This window comes from Aquarana catesbeiana, linkage group LG06, assembly GCF_042186555.1.
Source record: "Aquarana catesbeiana isolate 2022-GZ linkage group LG06, ASM4218655v1, whole genome shotgun sequence".
NCBI lineage: Eukaryota > Metazoa > Chordata > Amphibia > Anura > Ranidae > Aquarana > Aquarana catesbeiana.
In genome coordinates this window covers 64,115,761-64,138,394 of record NC_133329.1, presented here as the reverse complement: position 1 = coordinate 64,138,394, position 22,634 = coordinate 64,115,761, and the positions used below count along the sequence as shown (strand labels likewise).

The 22,634-nt window shown below is 42.6% G+C and overlaps 1 protein-coding gene across 1 annotated transcript in view; it reads left to right on the top strand.

The window, feature by feature from the left end:
- Positions 1-10,199: 10,199 nt before the first annotated feature.
- Positions 10,200-22,634, top strand: part of LOC141148558 (uncharacterized) — a gene marked incomplete in the record, with an annotated part of 670,733 nt that continues 658,298 nt past the window's right edge. Inside the window, 3 exon segments of the mRNA XM_073636111.1 lie at positions 10,200-10,433; positions 14,369-14,668; positions 21,987-22,100. Coding sequence (XP_073492212.1) covers positions 10,289-10,433; positions 14,369-14,668; positions 21,987-22,100 — 559 coding nt within the window.

Here is a 22,634-nt window from a genome sequence, read left to right as displayed (position 1 = left end):
CAGTGACTGTATTATTCCAGAGGTGGAATAGTGTGAACTATTTCTGTGGTTACAGAATCACACTGTCCCTTTCAGGAATTGTCCAGTTCAGATCTCGCCCTAGGTGGCTTGGGGGAAATAACAGGTGCTCTTAGGGAGTGTGTTATATTGGGGGAGGGAGGGATCCACCAACTCCATGATGTTATCTCCTCCTAATTTTTGAAGATATTTATTTGGATCATCTGTCATATAGCTTTTTGGGAGTTTTTTGACCACTGGAGACTCATCCCCTGTATTAGGTATCCTTCTTCTGGTGTTTTATAGGGGGTTAAGGGATATTGTTATTGCCTTTTGTATCTTGCTTATTTTTAGCTATTAAAATATAATGTAGTTTAACTTTTTAGGGTGTGTATTTATATAATTTTGTTTGTTATTTTTCTTGTCTTCAGCTAGAGTTTTTTGATTACACCCCCCACAATATATTCGGTATAGGCAGGATTCCCATTTGCTCACATATTTTGCATATGGGTACCTAAATTTGACAGGTACTTGCTCCCACTTCCACTCGAGCGGAGGTTCTCCTCTCCCCCCCCCTCCTTAAAATCTTCTAGGAAACATCACAGGTCCCAGGAGATTGCCCGACCAATAGGGAGGCGCTGCCTCCAAGCTGTCACAGCCGGGTGCCCACACTTGCAATGCCGACGCCAGGGAGAGACGAGGGAGAGAAGCGAGGGGTCGGGTGGCCGCATCACTGGAACCATGGGACAGGTGAGTGTGTATTTATTAAAAGTCAGCAGGTACACTTTTTTTAGCTGCTGACTTTTAATACACACAAAAATGAGTGGAACTCTGCTTTAAGAACAAGGGTTTAGTCTACACACATTTGCAAATGCATGCGTAAGCTACAGGCCCTGTCAAGGCACCCCGTTTTCTGCAGTCCCTAACTCTAATTTCTGAGAGTCTTCACAATAGAAGCACATGAATTTTATTGAACATAGAGTTAGGGACTACAGAAAACAGGGTGCCTTGACGGGGCCTGTAGTTTACGCATGTATTTGCAAATGTGTGTAGACTAAACCCTTGTTGTTAACACATATTTATAGAGTGTTTTCTTCTGTGACGTGTAAAAATGAATAAACATGAAAAAAACAGTGGCGCTATCTCAAAACTGATATTTCCAACCTTAAAGTGTACCCTAAACTAAATAGACATACACATGTAAAATGCAAATATATATATATAGTGAACACCAGGTGACAAGTGAAAAATATATAAGAATGCACTACAAATAATAAAATTAAAAAAACATTATTCTTTGATTGAAAAATAACAAAAAAATATATTTTCAATAAAGTCTTTCAAAAGTGATGTCTTCTTTCCAACTTCCACCACACCCAGGTGCTGAGTGAGCCCACTCCCTATAGAAACTCACTCACCAGCTCCAATTGCCCACAATCTCGTGTAAATCTACAGTGCTTATTGTACCCAAACAGGAAGGGTCACAGCGACAAACCAAAACATCCAAATATAAGTGCAGGAATCGTTCCACATGTAAATGAAAAAAAGTGCTCCAATAGTGTAATTCACATAACCAGTTTAATGAAAAACACACAAAAATCTTCAATGTTTAAACTCACACTTTTAAAATTCAAAAAACGCAGAGTAAACTTCCACAGCACACTGAACTCCAATGCACAGCACAGCAAACATTTGGATATAAACGATAGGGGTTGCGGTCACGGCGGACCCGAGGTGTGCAGGTGTCTAATCGCTTCTCTCACCTACTCCTCGCTAGACAAGCCGCTCTGACAGATCCCCCTTCCTGGTAAGCTAGAACGCGTCACTCGTCTCTGGTGCTCACCATCACACGGCCACGCCCCGACATGTTTCGTCACAACAGTGACTTACTCATGGGATTGGCCGCTCGGGACGACAATCATCCCTTATGTACCCTCCTACCATACGCTGATAGGAAAACTTTTTGGCGCGCCTGCGCACTACTCGTGTCCCCGCGATCGCAATAACCCCATCTCCGGGAGACAATATTCATCGAAACCCGTGTAGTACATTGTCAGTATCTAATAGTTTTCAAACTAAAGGTACACTTATGCAACCTATATTATGCACCAGCTCTATTTAGACTACTTATAATTTCCTATATAAGTCCTGTATTCCCGTAATTTATTAATTAGATCCTGCATATTAAATATATGACATTTAATAGTTTCACAGAACGGTTTAAACATTGCTCAAGAATAACTCTTGATTCAAATAATGAACCAAATATCACTTAATTAATGATTAAAAATTAAGATTAAAAAATTTAAAATAATCTATAATATATAAATTTAAAAATGAATAATCCCTATGTATATGGATGGCTGGAACCTCCCTAACCAATAAAATCTCGGTCATTAACTACTAAGACTGACGGTCTATAATATAAAACCTATATTAAAAATATATGAAAATATATTATAAACTTGTATTCAGGCATATTTATCATTAAGAACCATACCTAATCATTGCTGCTTGAGGATGTATATAACCTGGGGTGTAGAATTCGATTAGGCATACTTTAAAACAGCCACTGGTAGGTGCTAACCACAGCCCAATCATTATCTCCCCCTCTATTTAAGACTACTTCTGTCAGTCATTTCGGTTATATGATTAAATTCCCTTCCGTCACTTACATATCATATATTTATACATACAATCCACAGTTAATAAGGTAATAATGATTAGTTAAAACTCACAGCAAACGAATTCTTTTACTGTTTATCACTCACTGTGTGCATACCCTGTACTCTGGACACCAAGGGCACACTCCACAGGAGATAAACGCAGTGTCTGAACCTGCCGATATGTGCATTGATCAGACACTCTCCAGCGGAGTGTAAAGTACCCCCTATTAAAGTGACAGTGCTAGATACTTAAACAACACTTAGTTACGTAATATATATAAAATGGAGCCAAAGTCTATATCAATTGTCAAATAAAGAAACTGTCACCCCCTAATTATTGTTAAACTCAATACACCTGTTTTAAAAATCATTGATGAAGCAATTCAAATCCAATTCAATGTTCAGCCCCCTAGGGGCCAAACAATTGAAAAGGAAGATCCATTCAGTTTCCCTCCGTGACAAGTCCCTAATCCTATTGGATCCTCTCCAGGATGGATGTACAACATCAATGCCACAGAACTGTAGCAAGGAGAGATCCTGCTGGTGCTTTTCCTTGAAGTGTAGTGAGACACTGTGGTGTTTATATCCATTTTTTATATTAGAAAGATGTTCGCCTATACGAACCTTCAATAGCCTCTTGGTTCTTCCCACATAGAATAGGCCACATGGGCACCACATCAAATACACCACATATGAAGAATTGCAAGTACTGAATTCCCTTATTTCAAATGTTTCTCCATCTCTATTGGTGACACTTTTCACTCCTCTATTGCTGGTTTTCACTGTTCTGCAACAAATGCATTTTCTACAGCAGTAGAAGCCCCTGAAGTCTATTTTAAAAGACCTTGGATCTGGTGGATCCAAGATTTTTTTGACTATCTGCTCACCGAAATTCGGTGCCCTTTTATAGAAGAATTTCGGTTGTTCTGGTAATATTTCCCCTAAGTGCCTATCTTTACAAAGAATATGCCAGTATTTCCTATAAATACTCTCAATTTCCCTATACTGGCAGTGAAAAGCCGAAATGAAACTCAGTTAATGTTGATTGTCACGTATTGGAGGTTCTTTTTTCTGCAGGCATTGGTCCCTAGGGATCTCCGCCACCTCCTGAATTATTTCCGTGAGGTTATTGTTATTATAACCTTACTGTATAAATTTTTCTTTGAGGACATTAGCTTGTATGAAATAGTCCTCCATCTGTGTACAATTCCGTCGGATCTGCAATATCTGTCCCTTCGGGATGTTCCTTATCCATGCCGGATGATGACCACTTCTAATGGAAAGGTAACTATTGCGGTCCATCGGTTTAAAGTACACTTTAGTCCTAGGTACATTACATTCCTTTTCTATGGTGACATCCAAAAAATTAATGGTTTTCTCACTGATCTGGTATTCTAATCTAATATTATTGGTATTCTTGTTTAAATTATCTAGGAATTCTACTGCAGATTCTCTCGACCCCTCCCAAATAACAGGATATCGTCTATAAACCTGCGGTAGAACCTTGACTGGGGCCTATTTATATTAAAGACCTGCCTATCCTCCCATTCAGCCATAAACAGGTTGGCGAGGCTGGTGGCATACTTCGCCCCCATCGCCACGCCAGCCTGTTGAGAGAAAAACTGCCCATTAAACCAAAAGTAGTTATGGGACATACAGAATTCCAAAGTATGTCCCAAAAATCTCTTCTGTGCGTCTGGGATGTCCTCCCGTCTGCTTAATGCCCAATTAAGGGCCAAGGACGCATCATCATGCTGTATGACTGTATATAAAGAGGCAACATCGGCCGTTACCAGGTATGATTCAGATGACAAGTCTAGTTGTACCTGTTCCAAAAGATGTATTAAATCTGAGGTATCCTTTAGATAGGCTTTAGTCTCCTTTACGCTAGCTTATCAAAGTATTCTCCCAACCTTGCGGTCACAGATCCAATGCCATTAACTATTGGTTGAGGGGGCGGGCACTGTATATTCTTATGTACCTTAAGTAACGTATAAATTACAGGTATTCGACAGGCACTCGGCACAAGATATCTTTTTTCCTTGGGATTTAAAGCGTTTATTTTAAACCCCCAATCTTCCAGTGATGCCAACTGTATTAAATACGCATCTGTGGGGTCAGATTTTAATCTTTTATAGGTGGACTGGTCACTGACCAATTCCACCAACTGGTCATGGTAAAACAATTTATTCATGACTACTACCCCCCCTCCCTTAACAGCAGGTCGGATTATTATGTTATTTCTATTTTCTAGAAATTTTATGCCTTCTCTAATATAATGAGGGTTGACCCATTTCCTTGGGGCCAATCCCTCAATATCATTAAGAACTAATTTTTTAAAAACCTCTATAAAATGATTACTTGGGTTCTGAGGATTGAAAATTGATCTATTTTTTAAGCCACTGTCTATTTTACTAGATGGTATGGTGGCTCTTGACGCTGACTCCACCGGGTGGCTTAAGAAATATTTTTTTATGTTCATAGATCTAATGAACTTATGTGTGTCAATATAAACCTCGAACTTGTTCATCATCTTCTTTAGTGCACACTTTAAACCCAAGTTAAGTATATTCAGCTCTTTGTGATCCAATTCAACCCCACTTAGATTATAAATGCCTGTATTTATGCATTCCTCATTCGTTTTTTTGGGTTGTTTGGATTTTCCTGCCCTGCATCCCCTTCTTCTCTTGCTGGGGGCATGGTGTCTTTGTTTTGGACATGTGGGGGTCCATTCCTCCCCCCATCTTTCTGATAAACTGGATAGGCAGGTCTTTAATATAAATAGGCCCCAGTTAAGGTTCTACCACAGGTTTATAGACGATTTCCTGTTCATTTGGAAGGGGTCGAGAGAATCTGCAGTAGAATTCCTAGGTAATTTAAACAAGAATACCAATAACATTATATTAGAATACCAGATCAGTGAGAAAACCATTAATTTTTTGGATGTCACCATAGAAAAGGAATGTAATGTACTTAGGACTAAAGTGTACTTTAAACCGACAGACCGTAATAGTTACCTTTCCATTAGAAGTGGCCATCATCTGGCATGGATAAGGAACATCCTGAAGGGACAGATATTGCAGATCCGACGGAATTGTACACAGATGGAGGACTGTCAGAGAGCTTACCTTGCTGGTCGTGGTGCTGGCCGCCCTTGGGCAGGCAGGTGCGCGCCGGTGCACGTTCCTGTGCGTGCTACTGTGCGTGCTCCTGCAGGCCTTGGTGTGTGTACTGGCCTGCGGGCGCATGCGGGCGCGTGCGGGCACGCGCGCCTGTGAGCGTCGGCGTGCACATGCATGCCGTTGGCGCCACCTGGCCTATTTAGGTTTGCCATGCACTCTGCTCAGTGCTGCCTGATCATCAGCTCCCTGTGCCTTAGTTCCCGTTGCCTGTCCCGTGTTCCTGTGTACCTGATCTCCTTACGACCCGGATCGCCTTTGGATTCTCCTGTTTGCTGCCTGTACCTGACCTTGGCCTGTTTGACTCCGCTTCTGCCTGCTCCTGTTGTACCTTTGCTGCCAGCCTGCTGCCGAACTCTGCTTGTGCCCCGATCTGCCTGTCTTGCTCCTGCTCAGCACCTGTAACCAGTGTTCCTGACTACTGACCTGCTGCTTGAAGATCACCTCTCATCCTGTACCTGGATCCCTTCAGCAGGCTCTCATACCATTCCGCACTCCCGTGCCTCCTGTCTGCTCTACCAGGGGCCGTTAGTCGGATAAGTAAGGGAGTCTACCCTCTGCCCAAGCGGACTCATCAGTCTGGTAAGTGGAAGTCTGACAAGGACTATTTCATACAAGCTAATGTCCTCAAAGAACAATTTATACAGAAAGGTTATAATAACAATAACCTCACGGAAATAATTCAGGAGGTGGCGGAGATCCCTAGGGACCAATACCTGAAGAAAAAAGAACCTCCAATACGTGACAATCAACATCAACTGAGTTTCATTTCGGCTTTTCTCTGCCAGTATAGGGAAATTGAGAGTATTTATAGGAAATACTGGCATATTCTTTGTAAAGATAGGCACTTAGGGGAAAAATTACCAGTACAACCGAAATTCATCTAAAGAAGTGCACCGAATTTCGGTGACCAGATAGTCAAAAAAATCTTGTATCCACCAGATCCAAGGTCTTTTAAAATAGACTTCAGGGGCTTCTACTGCTGTAGAAAATGCATTTGTTGCAGAACAGTAAAAACCAGCAAAAGAGGAGTGACAAGTGTCACCAATAGAGATGGAGAAACATTTGAAATAAGGGAATTCAGTACTTGCAATTCTTCATATGTGGTGTATTTGATGTGGTGCCCATGTGGCCTATTCTATGTGGGAAGAACCAAGAGGCTATTGAAGGTTCGTATAGGAGAACATCTTGCTAATATAAAAAATGGATATAAACACCACAGTGTCTCACTACACTTCAAGGAAAAGCACCAGCAGGATCTCTCCTTGCTACAGTTCTGTGGCATTGATGTTGTACATCCATCCTGGGGAGGATCCAATAGGATTAGGGACCTGTCACGGAGGGAAACTGAATGGATCTTCCTTTTCAAGTGTTTGGGCCCCTAGGGGGCTGAACATTGAATTGGATTTGAATTGTTTCATCAATGATTTTTTAAACAGGTGTATTGAGTTTAACAATAATTAAGGGATGACAGTTTCTTTATTTGATTCTGCTGTACCCACTTGATATAGACTTTGGCTCCATTTTATATATATTAGGTAACTAAGTGTTGTTTGAGTATCTAGCACTGTCACTTTAATAGGGGGTACTTTACACTCCACTGGAGAGTGTCTGATCAATGCACATATCTGCAGGTTCAGACACTGCGTTTATCTCCTGTGGAGTGTGCCCTTGGTGTCCAGGGTACAGGGTATGCACACAGTGAGTGATAAACAGTAAAAGAATTAGTTTGCTGTGAGTTTTAACTAATCATTATTACCTTATCAACTGTGGATTGTATGTATAAATATATGATATGTAAGTGACGGAGGGGAATTTAATCATATAACCGAAATGACTGACAGAAGTAGTCTTAAATAGAGGGGAGATAATGATTGGGCTGTGGTTAGCACCTACCAGTGGTTGTTTTAAAGTATGCCTAATCAAATTCTACACCCCAGGTTATATACATCCTCAAGCAGCAATGATTAGGTATGGTTCTTTATGATTAAATATGCCTGAATACAAGTTTATAATATATTTTTATATATTTTAATATAGGTTTTATATTATAGACCGTCAGTCTTAGTAGGTAATGACCGAGATTTTATTGGTTAGGGAGGTTCTAGCCATCCATATACATAGGGATTATTCATTTTTAAATCTATATATTATAGATTATTTTTAATTTTTTAATCTTAATTTTTAATCTTTAATTAAGTGATATTTGGTTCATTGTTTGAATCAAGAGTTATTCTTGAGCAATGTTTAAACCGTTCCGTGAAACTATTAAATGTCATATATTTAATATGCAGGATCTAATTAATAAATTACGGGAATACAGGACTTATATAGGAAATTATAAGTAGTCTAAATAGAGCCGGTGCATAATATAGGTTGCATAAGTGTACCTTTAGTTTGAAAACTATTAGATACTGACAATGTACTACACGGGTTTCGATGAATATTGTCTCCCGGAGATGGGGATATGGCGATCGCGGGGACACGAGTAGTGTGCAGGCGCGCCGGAAGATTTCCTATCAGCGTATGGTAGGAGGGTACATAAGGGATGATTGTCGTCCCGAGCGGCCAATCCCATGAGTAAGTCACTGTTGTGACGAAACATGTCGGGGCGTGGCCGTGTGATGGTGAGCACCAGAGACGAGTGACGCATTCTAGCTTACCAGAAAGGGGGATCTGTCAGAGCGGCTTGTCTAGCGAGGAGTAGGTGAGAGAAGCGATTAGACGCCTGCAAACCTCGGGTCCGCCGTGACCGCAACCCCTATCGTTTATATCCAATTATTTGCTGTGCTGTGCATTGGAGTTCAGTGTGCTGTGGAAGTTTACTCTGCGTTTTTTGAATTTTAAAAGTGTGAGTTTAAACATTGAAGATTTTTGTGTGTTTTTCATTAAACTGGTTATGCGAATTACACTATTGGAGCACTTTTTTTCATTTACATGTGGAACGATTCCTGCACTTATATTTGGATGTTTTGGTTTGTCGCTGTGACCCTTCCTGTTTGGGTACAATAAGCACTGTAGCCTTACACGAGAGTGTGGGCAATTGGAGCTGGTGAGTGAGTTTCTATAGGGAGTGGGCTCACTCAGCACCTGGGTGTGGTGGAAGTTGGAAAGAAGACATCACTTTCTAAAGACTTTATTGAAAATATATTTTCTTGTTATTTTTCAATCAAAGAATAATGTTTTTTTAATTTTATTAGTTGTAGTGCATTCTTGTATATTTTTCACTTGTCACTTGGTGTTCACTATATATATTTGCATTTTACATGTGTATGTCTATTTAGTTTAGGGTACACTTTAAGGGTGGAAATATCAGTTTTCAGATAGTGCCACTGTTTTTTTCGCGTTTATTCATTTTTACACGTCACAGAAGAAAACACTCTATACATATCTTCACGTTTAAAGTGGCAGCTTTAGTTAGGGTGATCAACACATTTTTTGTGTACTCCGAGGCGCAGTGGTGCTAAACAAGGTATAGGTGGGCAGTGATACTTTGAATATTCATTTTTGGTGTTAACACATATTGTTAGACAGGTCAATTCGTTCGGCCGCTGGCTGGTTGGTAAGTTTGAGCTTGGAAATCTCTTTGTATTTGTTTGACACACGTCGGGCCTTCCAGTGCTCCTTGCTGCAAAGACCAGTTATAGGTGAGGGCCGTGGCCACTAGATTGTATTTTTCTTACATCTAATCATGTGATCGCTATGACTGGTCATAGTGGTCACATGCGATCTGTGGTCATGGATTTGCACCACTGCACACCCCAGGGGACGCGTCAGTGTGCTTGTGCACTGCGACAAACTGGTACGTTGTGGTGCCTGCAGTTGCCGCCTGCTTGCAGTAAATGTACAGTTGGCACGTGATTAATAGGTTGTTTTTCCAGTCTGTTGACGTGTAAGAAGAAAACAACTTTCCTGAGCTCTGTCTCTGTGATTAACTAATGCTGATAAGGGAACAGAGAAGAAGAGGGTAGGGTCTAGCTAGGACTAAACCAACTAGCACTAAAAAGGATGGGAAGACAGAGGAAGATACCAGGATCAATAGTAAGGTGAATCTCTTCAACAGGGTCATGGAGCAAGAAATATCTAGCATGGGTTCTAACCTTTTCTAAATTCTATCCAAAACAAAAGGTTTACATAATTACATACACTTTTCATACTTCTGTGGCCTCCCTCCCAAGCAGCACTTTATTTTCTTTGCTCTGATGCATTTCATAAGTATTTCTCTTTTATAATCTTACCTGCTAATGTATCTCAATAGATGCAGCTTTGGATGTCTCTGCTCCTTCCCCACAAAGGGCCCTTTTCACCAAGGACGCCATCCTTAACTGTACCTTCTCTGTGGATAAACAACCGACAGATCTTAACTTCCTGGTTGTATCGTGGACCTTCCAGGGAAAAGTCATCCTGAAATATGACAATAAAGGCTTCTTCTCCCAAGACGCCAGGATGTCCCTCAGCGTGGAATCTCTGGAGCATGGATATGCCTCATTATATGTATCCAACGTGACCATCTCTGATAGGGGCACCTATGTGTGTACCGTTAAATACAGCACTGAAAGCAAAGAGAAGGAAATTTCATTCAAAGTGTTTGGTAAGGGCACCTACTGCATAAAATTTGTATATGTAAATGTCAAGTTAAACGTTGCTTTCATGGTAAGCTTTTGATGAAAACAATATAATTACTGTGCAATTAAATGTACATCCAATCTCTAACTGGATGGCTTTTAGTTTGTCAATAGACAATTACCATGTTTTTTATTATTAAATACATTTTTAAACTTTTTTGCATCTTAGTCCTGCTGATCTCCAGTCTTTTTTGAGCCACCTCCTATCTACATGCGTTCGCTTCAGCATTGCTTCACATCCATGTTGTGGACCAGCTTTCTGACAGTGATACTGGTGGATCTTGTCTGCTCAATGTGTGTCATCATGGCTGTTTCTATCCTCGCCAATGGGGCATGTTGTGATGCCACACCCTGCGCAGAGATTTTTCAGCTTATGGGACAATCAACTAAGCCCATGTAGACTAATGCCGTGTACACATGGTCGGACATTGATCGGACATTCCGACAACAAAATCCATGGATTTTTTCCGACGGATGTTGGCTCAAACCTGTCTTGCATACACACGGTCACACAAAGTTGTTGGAAAATCTGATCGTTCTGAACGCGGTGACGTAAAACACGTACGTCGGGACTATAAACAGGGCAGTAGCCAATAGCATTCATCTCTTAATTGATTCTGAGCATGCGTGGCACTTTGTGCGTCGGATTTGTGTACACATGATCGGAATTTCCGACAACGGATTTTGTTGTCGGAAAATTTTATAGCAAGCTCTCAAACTTTGTGTGTCGGAAATTCCGATGGAAAATGTGTGATGGAGCCCACACACGGTCGGAATGTCCCATCACACATTTTCCGTCGGAAAATCCGACCGTGTGTACAGGGCATTAGAATGGTTGTCACTGGGGCAGGATAACTGAGCAGTTAACCCTTTACACACATGGTAGCTGGGCCTATGTATTTTAAAGAAAATATGCACCATTCACAGCATTCACTTTTGAATATTTCAAAAATGTCTATCACTCGCTGCCACCCCCAGACAGGAATGTAACAGAATTTACACTATGGAAGCTTCTTCACTGAGACTAAGTTCTAAGTTTCTAATTAGAGCATTCAGAGATTTAACTTAACAATATTTAAATATTGTTTTCATGAAAAAGAAAGGAAAGGAGGGCATGAAATATTTACAGAAAAGATAATAATCATAAGTAACAGTAAAATAATCTGAAATTTCTGGTAGTTTTGAGTGTTAACGAGAGTTGCTGCTACACGCAACAGCTTTTTCTTGACCCTTGTGAAGGCTTTGCAGAATTACCTCCACCCAATCAAAGGGTCCGAGGGGTGTGTTGTTGTATTATAGTATCCCAGGGGACATACCCTTAATGTTAACTATCCAATGTACAAATGTCTGGCTTACCCCTAATGCAGGTGGTCAGACACTATAGCTGGCTTCTGTGTTCTTCACCTATAGAAGCCCCCTTCCCTATAAGGCAAGCAGGCCTACTGGTACTCGGTTGCCCCCAGGACTCATACATAATGCTATAATGCCTGGCTACCATGCTGGGGCAGGCTCAAACTGAGCACAGCAAACAGGTACTTGCGGTTGGCAGACAGGCAGAGAGGTTTAATGACAGTCCAGGTACAAGGCAGGAAAGGTTCAGAATAGTCAGAGTCAAAGCCGTAGTCAAAAGGCAGGCAGACTTTAGAGAGTTGTCTGAGTTCCAATCCAAAGTCATACACAGGGAAATCAAAGCAGCAGGGCCAACAAACTTGAGGCATGTGTTAAACACAATATCCCAAGAAGAGACTGGCCACAATCACTTTGCAGGTGGACAGACAGATAAGGTGAATGTATCGCAGCCAAAACCAGGGCGCTCCTGATAACAACTATATTTCTATATAACAAGTGTTCACAATTCGCAAATCATATTATTTAACAGAATGAAATGATGCTTTGTTAGACACCAAATATGATAGAGATCTTATATATATTTCTCCTAGGGGGTCTAATGTGTCCTATAAGCCTGCTGGACCTTGAAAATTAGGCGTTTTTGGTGCCTAACAATTTGGTTTCCTCATTAGTGCAGGCACTTTTTTGAGGGTAACTCCTTTACCATAGGAATTATGGAATATAACTGCAAGTTGAGAGTTTGAGATGTGAAAGTTCAGATATAGGTCAATATAGGCCTCTAGCCCCCAGTCTGACAAATGAGTATTCTACAGACTTTTTATAACCTGACAGGGCATTACCAGAAATCTTTTGAAGTCCCAAGGCCATTGAAAGTTTATGTTGCCCTGCTTTCTCCCAAATGTAGTTTAAACTGAACTGTGATTTGTCAAGTGTGTCACCTTAGTTACTGCCTAGCCTAAAAATGACATTTAAAGGGGTTTTAAACCCTCAAGGTTTTTCACCTTAATGCAGAGTTCCACCTAAAAGTGGAACTTCCGCTCATTTGTCTCCTCTCCCCCTCCGATGCCACAATTGTCACCTTTCGGGGGGAGAGGATACCTGTCTTTGACAGGTATCCTGTTCCTACTTCCGGGAGTCCGGGCCGCGGCCCGTGACATTACCCCGGGGCTCCCTCCTCCTCCCTCCTCCTCTCCCTGTCGCTGGGCCAGTAGGAGAGAGGAGCGAGGCCTCGCGCATGCGCAGTAGGGTTCCTGGCATGAAGCCGTAAGGCTACACTGCCAGGTTCCCTTACCCGCGATGGCGGCGGCAGCACCCGACAGCTGATAGAAACATCAGCTGCGGTGCCAACATCGCGGGACTCCAGGACAGGTAAGTGTCCTATTGTTAAAAGCCAGCAGCTGCAGTATGTGTAGCTGCTGGCTTTTAATTAATTTTTTTTGGGTGGAACACAGCTTTTAAAAAATTTTAAGCATTAAGGTGAAAAACCTTCTGTAGTGCAGCTGCCCCCCTAGAGCCCCCCTTTTACTTACCTGAACCCGATCTTTCCAGCATTGACAAGGAGCACAGCAGCTCCAGCCGCTGACTTGGGTTCTCAATGGATAGATTGATAGTAGCAGCAGCCATTGGCTCCCGCTGCTGTCAATCGAATCCAGTGACACGGGGGCGGGGTTGGGTCCTGCTGTCTGTGTCAATAGACGCAGCAGCAGGACTCCAGAGCACGCCCCGCACTCCCAGGGAAAGCGGCTCTCTGTGGGGGCACTTGAGAAGAGGAGGAGCCAGGAGCGCTGCTGGAGACCCTAGAAGAGCAGGATTGGGGCCACTCTGTGCAAAACCCTTGCACTGAGGAGGTAAGTATGACATGTTTGTTATTTTTTTTTTTATTATTAACCTTTACAACACCTTTTAATTATTAACTTGTGAATTTTGGTAAAAATGAGGGTGGTAGACAATGGGGTTTCAGACAGTAACAACCGTGAACCGTGTCTACTTAATGTGTATTAAAGTGGCCCCTCGTAATCTCCACAGGATGCGGTGTGATAGATTGACAATGCAGGAGCACAACTGGGAGAGAATGACAGTATTGTCTCCCCACAATAGGAAGTGCCTGAACAAGGACCATCAAGGCAGAATCATCTTTTATTATTTATTTATAATACAATAATAAACATGACTTTTAAAATTACATGCTAAATGTTTGGTAAAATTTTAGCGAGTGGAAATCTCTCCAAAGTGAGAGGAAATCCTTCAGAAAATGACCCCTGTCCTGTTTTGGTGGCAGCTCCAATATTATGAATTCCCCATCACTTTCTATCCGGGTGATACTGTAATGGTCACCAGAACAAATAGAGAGGGTGAATCTCCTTTAGGAGACAGGAGCAACAATAAAAACCTGACAGAGTTTTAACCCTTTCACACTGTCAAAAACTAAAAAGAGTTTTGACATCAGATAAAAGGCCCCACACTTTCACATATCTGTCTCACTTTGGAAGAACGTTTCTGAACAGTATATACAGTATATACCATTTTACACCTGTATCTGTGTATTCTGCAGCCAGACCTCTACTCTCTATACAAAGTATGAAGGTCCAGGGAAATACAGAGAACACTCTGACCTGTAAGGCCACTGGATTCTTCCCTCCGGATATCTTGATAACTTGGTACATAAAAGGAGAGGTCCTGAGAAATCATTTAATGGGAAAGCCACAAATGTATAACGATGGAACATACCAAGTGGACAGCAATGTGACAATAACACCGACCAATGATGACCAGAACCAGATCTTCTCCTGTAGAGTCCAACATGACTCTCTACAAGAATCTCTGCAGAGGGACTTCCAGCTCATCTATGAAGGTATAAATAATCATCCAGTCTCTCTGTCAAATATGTTTTAAATCTAGTTTGCCTTAGGCCTGGTTCACACTTGTGCAGCACTGGGAGCCATGTTTTGCATGGACACGACAGCCCATTCATGTGTATAAGCTTCTGTGCCTCCTAAAATCACAGGGAAAAGGTCCCTGCTCCATTTTTGAAATCGCAGCCTGCACTGAAACTGCAAGTGCACTGAAACTTCCCAGTGCAGGAAGTGGCTGCTGTGATTTCCAGTGCATGTAAGTGTTATTAAGGGCATCCGCACGCATCTCCTGCATTTTTCTGTGCGGGTGGTTGCGGCTGCGGGAACAGGTGCGAACCTGCAGCGGGAACCACCTGCATAAATGTGAACCAGGGCTAAATCGGCATATCGATTAAGTGAAATGACACATGAGTGGAATGGGCTGTAAGAAACAAAATGGGGAGGGGACTTAGTTGCAGAAAATGAGTCAGATCAGAAGGGTAAGATGTTTATTAGGAAATTTTGGGATAGTTTTGCCGCGTACATACGATCAGAATTTCCGACGGGAAATGTTGGATGTGAGCTTTGACAGCGAAATTTGGCTGCACACAGAGCACACAGCCAAATCTCCTGTTTTTTATAATAATAACAATTTCGTCTAATGATATAAATGCATCTCACCTTTTGATCATATGTCTTTCCTTCTGCCGTAGCTCATCCTCTGGTGTGTGCCCCATCCTCACAAACAGACAGACACAAAACATCCTCACATTATCATCCCAGCAAGACTGCTTGCCGAGCCGTCCCCTGGCTCTTTATTCAAAGACAACAAAAGAAATCACAAACAGGAAGCCCTGGCCCCAACAGCCAATCGCTTCCTTCACAGGATATGACCTCACAGGATATGACCTCACAGGATATGACTGACCATATAAGGATTTAACAACACAACACAATACATACATACAACCAAATGAGGATGACTAGAGTTCCTTGTGCATGGGAAATTATCTGCAGGTGTACGTCATGGCACCCCAAACATGTTGATCAGGCATACCAGGAGTGACAAGAGCAAACAACCGCTAAACCGATAATGTCTTTGCAGAGCGAACACACCCCCCACCAAACGATCGTTCTGTGCATTCCACAGGGGCCCTTTGCTGGCGGACATGTCCTGTCTCCGCAAACACCTCTCTCCAAACACCAGGAAGTTTTTCACTACCTAACAGGTCTCAACCAGCGTCAGTCTGCCCCAGTCAGCTCTTTAGAGCGGGCTGCGAGAGAGCAGACACTGGGAGACTCTTATGACAATACATTAATATAAAATTTTCCACAACAGCTTGTTGTCAGAAAGTCCGACCGTGTGTATGCTCCATCGAACATTTGCTGTCGGAATTTCTGCACACAAATGTTTGAGAGCAGGTTCTCAAATTTTCCGACAACAAAACTTCTCGGAAAGTCCGATCGTGTGTACACAAGTCTGTCGCACAAAAGTTCACGCATGCTCTGAATCAAGCAGAAGGCTATTGAACTGGCTATTGGACTTCCTTTTTCTCAGCTCGTCGTAAGTCTTGTACATCACCGTGTTCCTACGTTCAGAATTTTGGGCCAAAATTTGTGTGACCGTGTGTATGCAAGACAAGTTTGAGCCAACATCCTTCGGAAAAAATCCAAGGTTTTGTTGTCGGAAAATCCGATCGTGTGTATGGGGCATTAGAGTACAGGCCAGACAGGAACATTTGTCCCTTCCTCCAACCCTTGGAATGAAGTTCTAAAAGGAGTGAAGGGTTTACAAAGGGTGGGTGTGTGGTGATTAGTTAGGGGAGGAGTTTTATGTCACAGCGGAGTTTTATTGTTCCCAAATGTTGTAACTAATTTTATAATGCTCTGTTTGGACAATGGGCTTGTTATGTACAAGGGTCACAAAATATAGTTTCCATGGGAGTTTAAAGGGTATGTGAATCCTTAACCTGCACCTTATTTTAACCACTTTGGCACTAGAGTAATTGTTTTCATTTTGTTTGTTTTTTTGCAAACATGGAAAAACCTAAATTTTTAGCCATAAAATTACTTAAATCCCCAGAACATTATTCTGAAAGCAGAGACCCGATAGAATAAAAATATGATAGTTGCAATTTTTTATGTCAAATTCTATTAGCTTAACTGTGTATCAAATGTAAATTTGATTTTATATTTTTTTAAAATGTTTTTATTTCCTTGTTTCATTCAATACAGAGGAAATCAAGTAATGGATGTTCCTCGGTTTCCTCCTGCTGTACAAACTGAAGCAGCTAGATGTAGTCCTGGGATCCTGTGCAGGACAACCCGGGAACCAGTCGGCGGCGGGGGGGGGGGGGGGTTAGCGGGGATGATCAGGACACTAAGTTTCCTGCACAGTGAAAGTGATAAATGGCTATACAGCTGTCAGATCACTTTCACTTCCAGCCAGGAGACAGAGGAGAAAAACTGTCACAAGCCTTTTTACGGTTCACTCTTTGGACGTGCTACATACAGTTAAAGAGCTAAACTAGTTAAAGCAATACAGAAAGGGTTTTAGTAGCTTTTTTATGTTTTTTGTAAGGAGGTCATGTGACTACTATTCATCATTGTATCCATGGCTTGTGAGGTGTGGGTGTGGAGCCTTCTTCTAGCAATCAGCAGCTCACCAAATACAAGACCAGTCCATTTCAGTTTCTAATATGCTAAGTGCATTAAGTGTAGCACTAGACGGCAAGTCTCTACACAGGAACCGCTGTCAATCAGTACAGGAAGGACTGGTGTGTGGGTGTGCCAGTCTGTGATGTCACAGGCTTAGGGCCATCATTAGAAATCGTGGTGCTCCATACAGCCTGCCTAACAGGGACCCCCCACCTCACCTGGCAGTCCCTGCCTTGAAATACTTTGTTGGATATGCACAGTAATTCTGACAGTCTCGGCTCCCAGAAATTAAATAAAAGGAGCCAGGAATAGAGAGGGGACTATATAATCATTAGGGGGAGAAGTCCTCCATGCTGCAGCTCCCGACAATTATTGTAAATTAAAAGTTTCAGCATGCCCCTGCAGATTGATATAGAAGAAGAGGCTGGAACTTGGCGGGAGACAACAAACCACAGAGTGTGTTCATAACAACATATTACATATTACACCCAAATTATAGTGTTATGCCCTGTACACAAGGTCGGACTTTCCAAGGGGCTAACCTCCTTCGGAATTTCCGACGGAAAGATTTAGAACATGTTCTTCATCTAAATCCGACAGGAAAAGTCTGATGGGGCATACACATGGTCGGAATGTCTGACCAAAAGCTCCCATTGGACTTTTCCTGTCGGCATTTCTGACTGTGTGTACGCGGCATAACACAGGGATATGCAGTGAGGTCAGTGGCTGGTGAGGCACTGGCTAGTATCAGAGCCAGATACACACAGGTTACATACACCGCAAATGTTAGAGCGAGAGCAATAATTCTAGCACTAGACCTCCTCTGTATCTCTAAACATGTAACCTGTAAACATACAGCATAGTTTATATTTATACTTATATAGATATTTAGGTACTGAAGTTTGGCACCATTCCACAAGTGTGCGCAATTTTAAACCATGACATGTTAGGTATCTATTTACTTGACATAAAATCATCTTTCACCTTATACAAAAAAATCGGGCTAACTTTAGTGTTTTTATTTTTTCATTCATAAAACAGTTTCTTAAAAAAAAAATTATGTGACATAAAAAGTTGCAACGACCGCCATTTTATTCCCTAGGGTTTCTGCTAAAACAATATATAAAATGTTTGTGGGTTCTGACTAATTTTCTAGAAAAAAATGATGATTTTTATATGTAGGAGAGAAGTGTCAAAATTGGCCTGGGTGGCAAGGGGTTAATTACCATAAGTAATATACAAATAATTAGTATATATTGTTTTTAAGGTAATTTACTACATTTTCAAAAACTGTACTCAAGCAGGTGGCTTAATGGACACATTTCTGAAGTTTGAAGTTATAACTTTCAACCAGTAATTTCACAGTAAATATATAAATAATAAATTATTATCTTATAACATATAGCATAATAATATATGATTTAGCTTGTACCTTTTCAGCAGCAGCAGATCCTCCCTCTTAACTGTGTGAGAAAAACATGGGATTGTGGGTAAATCTTATACCCATAAACACGTGTTTTTCCCTTGTAGTTAAGAGGTTGGGCTGGAAGGGAGCATGTGTCTTTTAGGCACATTCCCCCTTCTATGACACTGCAGTGAGAGACGTGCCTCCACTGCAGCATTTTTATTGGACGGCTGGGCTCAGTGCCTCTGACAAGAAGTCAGGAGAGGCACTGTGAGCTCCTCCTCTCAGTCTGCTGCAAACAGAGTGTGCCGGCTTGTATTTAAACCGAGCGCACTGTACAGTAGGTGACCACGATATTGTGCCAATCTCACCGCTGTTATTGGTGAGATTTGACACCTGCGAGCCCCGTCGCGGGAGCCAGCGCCGAGCTGGCTCGCTCATCGGGAAAGGAAAACTGTGTTTTTTTCGCATTGCTGACAGGTGTCTGGTATGAATCATGAGGGGGGAACGCCGCGCCAAATTTTAATTAAAAACTGCCATGGGTTCCCCTCCAGGGGCATACCAGGCCCTTAGGTCTGGTATGGATTTTAAGGGGAACCCCCTACCCCGAAACATAACACAGGGCGGCCCCCTCACCCCAAAGCACCTTGTTCTCATGTTGATGAGGACAAGGGCCTCTTCCCGACAACCCTGGCTGTTGGTTGTCGGGTCTGCGGGCGGAGGGCTTATTGGAATCCGGGAGCCCCCTTTAATAAGGGGGCTCCCAAATCCCAGCCCCCCACCCTATGTGAATGAGTATGGAGTACATTGTACCCCTACCCATTCATCTGGGGGAAAAAGTGTCAATAAAAAAACACACTAGACAGGTTTTTAAAGTAATTTATTAGGCAGCTCCGGGGGGTCTGCTTCTGACTTCGGGGGTCTTCTTCCGATTTCGGGGGTCTTCTTCCGACTTCTCCGCTCTCTCTAGCCTCTTCTCTCGGAGTCCGGTTCTTTTCCCGCTCTCTGGCCTTTTCTCCCGGTGTCCAGTTCTTCTCCCGCTCTCCAGTTCTTCTGCCAAGCTCCTCCGCTATCCTCTGCTCTTTTGCCGCTCTCTTGCTAGCGGTGGCCTGGTCTTCTCCGTCATCTTGTTACCTGTTCTCTTCTTCCGATGTTGACACGATGCTCTCTCCTGCTGTAATGCGCTGTGCGAGGTGCGCGACGACTTATATAGGCATGGGGCATGGTCACCGGGCGATGTCACCCGGTGACCCCGCCCCCTTATGATGTCACAGTCCCATCATGCCCCGGGACTGTGACGTCAAAAGGGGGCGGGGTCGGAGAGCGGGAGAAGAACCGGACACCGGGAGAAGAGGCCAGAGAGAGCGGAGAAGTTGGAAGAAGACCCCCGAAGTCGGAAGAAGACCCCCGGAGCTGCCTAATAAATTACTTTAAAGACCTGTCTAGTGTGTTTTTTTATTGACACTTTTTCCCCCAGGTGAATGGATAGGGGTACGATGTACCCCATACTCATTCACATAGGGTGGGAAGCCCGGATCAGGGGGCCCCCTTATTAAAGGGGGCTCCCGGATTCCGATAAGCCCTCCTCCCACATACCCCGATATCCAACGGCCAGGGTTGTCAGGAAGAAGCCCTTGTCCTCATCAACATGGGGACAAGGTGCTTTGGGGTGGGAGGGCCGCAGGGAGCCCCCCTGCCCCAAAGCGCCCACTCCCCATGTTGAGGGCATGCGGCCTGGTATAGTTCAGGAACAGGGGCGCTCACTCGTCCCCACCCCCTTTCCTGACCGGCCGGGCTGCGTGCTCAGATAAGAGTCTTGTATGAATTTTGGGGGGACCCCCACGCCATTTTTTCAGCGTAGGGGGTTCCCCTTAAAATCCATACCAGACCTAAGGGCTTGGTATGCCCCTGGAGGGGAACCCATGGCGGTTTTTTATTTAAAATTTGGCGTGGCGTTCCCCCTCATGTTTATACCAGACACCTGTCAGCAAGGCTTGTCGCTCATCGCAAAAGGAAAAAACACCGTTTTCCTTTCCCGATGAGCGAGCCAGCGCGAGATTCACAGTACCCTGTCGCCGAGAACCAGCGCGATCCCATCACATTCTCGCGGTCAGGTACTGTATGTAGCTTCTAACAGGCTGCTCAAGTAGACCCATATCTCAAGGAACCATTGATGATAGGAGCCCCAAATTTTGACCAGTGGTGGGGTAGGACTTCAGCATTTGGGACATTTGAGGTCTCTGTGACTCCAGGTCGCCAAGCTTCGACCCTTGAAGCTCCATAATTTTTTATTTTTTTTATGTTTATGGCAGGTGAACTGCCTCACCTGCCCCACCTGACTGCATGTTCCTGGTGTAACATGTTGCAAAAGGAGTTAACCTTTAATTAAAGCTGTGGCCAAAACATTCTAAGGTAACACTGCTGTAGTAGGCCTCATGCACACGGGCCAGATGAGCCTATTTAGCGTAATTTCCAATGTACTATTAAAGTAGCTGAATATCGGTAATGACATTATTGGACAAAGAACTCTGGTATGGGAGATTTATTCCATTTTTCTGGCCAGAAAAGAATGGACGCTCCTGACCCGACTAGTGTCTACATGTCAAGAGTGTCTAATACAGTGAATACAGTGTAGATATAATTTTCAGCATATTGCGTCACAAGCGAACAGGCGGTACACTTCTGTTATACCAGACATTCTAACCTTTTAAAAATCAACCTATGTATCCTAAAATCAGACAAGTTCTGCAAACCATATATATTTTTAGCTTTATACAAAACTTTCGTTTCTCTGCAGTATGCTCTTGCGGTTCCTTCATCTGTCTTAAATGATGTCAGCAAGCAAGCTTTTTGCACAGAAAGAGGAATGTAGCAGATTCCTGTGATGGGGAAGTCACTAGTAGCTTCAACATGAAATACAAGAAATATGATTCTTAGCTGAAATTCTAAATCAGTCTTACTACACACATAACTATGGCCATATAAACTGACCCCCGTTCCTACTTCACTATCTCCACCTGGACAGCCCAGTTGCAGCATACAGCCTGTCATTCACATGAATGGCTGTGCATCGCTGTACTCATTGTATACAAGGGTGCTATCAGAAACACAAGTTTAGTGTTTTATTTTGGATATTGGGTAGTTCACCAGTGAGATTGTTCTTTCATCTCTTCCAAATCCCTCTCTGGTCATCCAAATCATGTGAACCTCTATATACTGTATAGGGTGTGTTAAAAAGACAGTTGCTTATCTTTAATAATGATTTTATTTTACAGATGTAGAAACATCGTCTAATGTGGTCACTGTGATCTGCATTATTCTGGTTTTGATAACAATAATTGGAGTTGGGATCAGGATTTATTTGTGGAGGCGAAAGTGCAGAAAAAAAGGTAATATTCATTAAAACTCTGCAAAATGCTGGGCTTTCAGGTATGAAATGTAAATCAATGTATACTTTGTCCTAATTGAATGTGTATGTTGCCAAAAGCACATTATACTTTGTATTGTGTATTCTATTTTGAGCCTCTCAGTAATTAAATGTAAAGTTGTCAATACTCAGGATTGAGACTTTTATGTGATCACTCACTGATAATAAGTTCCCACAACAGCAAAATCAGTCTGTATATGCAGTAAAGAATGCTTGTTATACTCACTGTGGAACCTAAGATGTTATTCCTCTGCATTGTGTAAAAAGCTTGTTTGATCCTGTCTTCTCTGATCCTCCCCTTTTTCACAGTTCCCAATCCATCTCCTGATAGAACAGAGCCTTGGGGTCACTTTGCACATGCTCAGTTTGCTGTTTTTTTGCTAGAGAGCTTTTTTTCTTGGGAGTGTACCAGTGGCGGCTGGTGAAGTTTTCGGATGGGGGGGCGCCAGACCCCGCCCTTCCTTTTTGACTCCTCCCACTTGGTGAAAATGGGAGT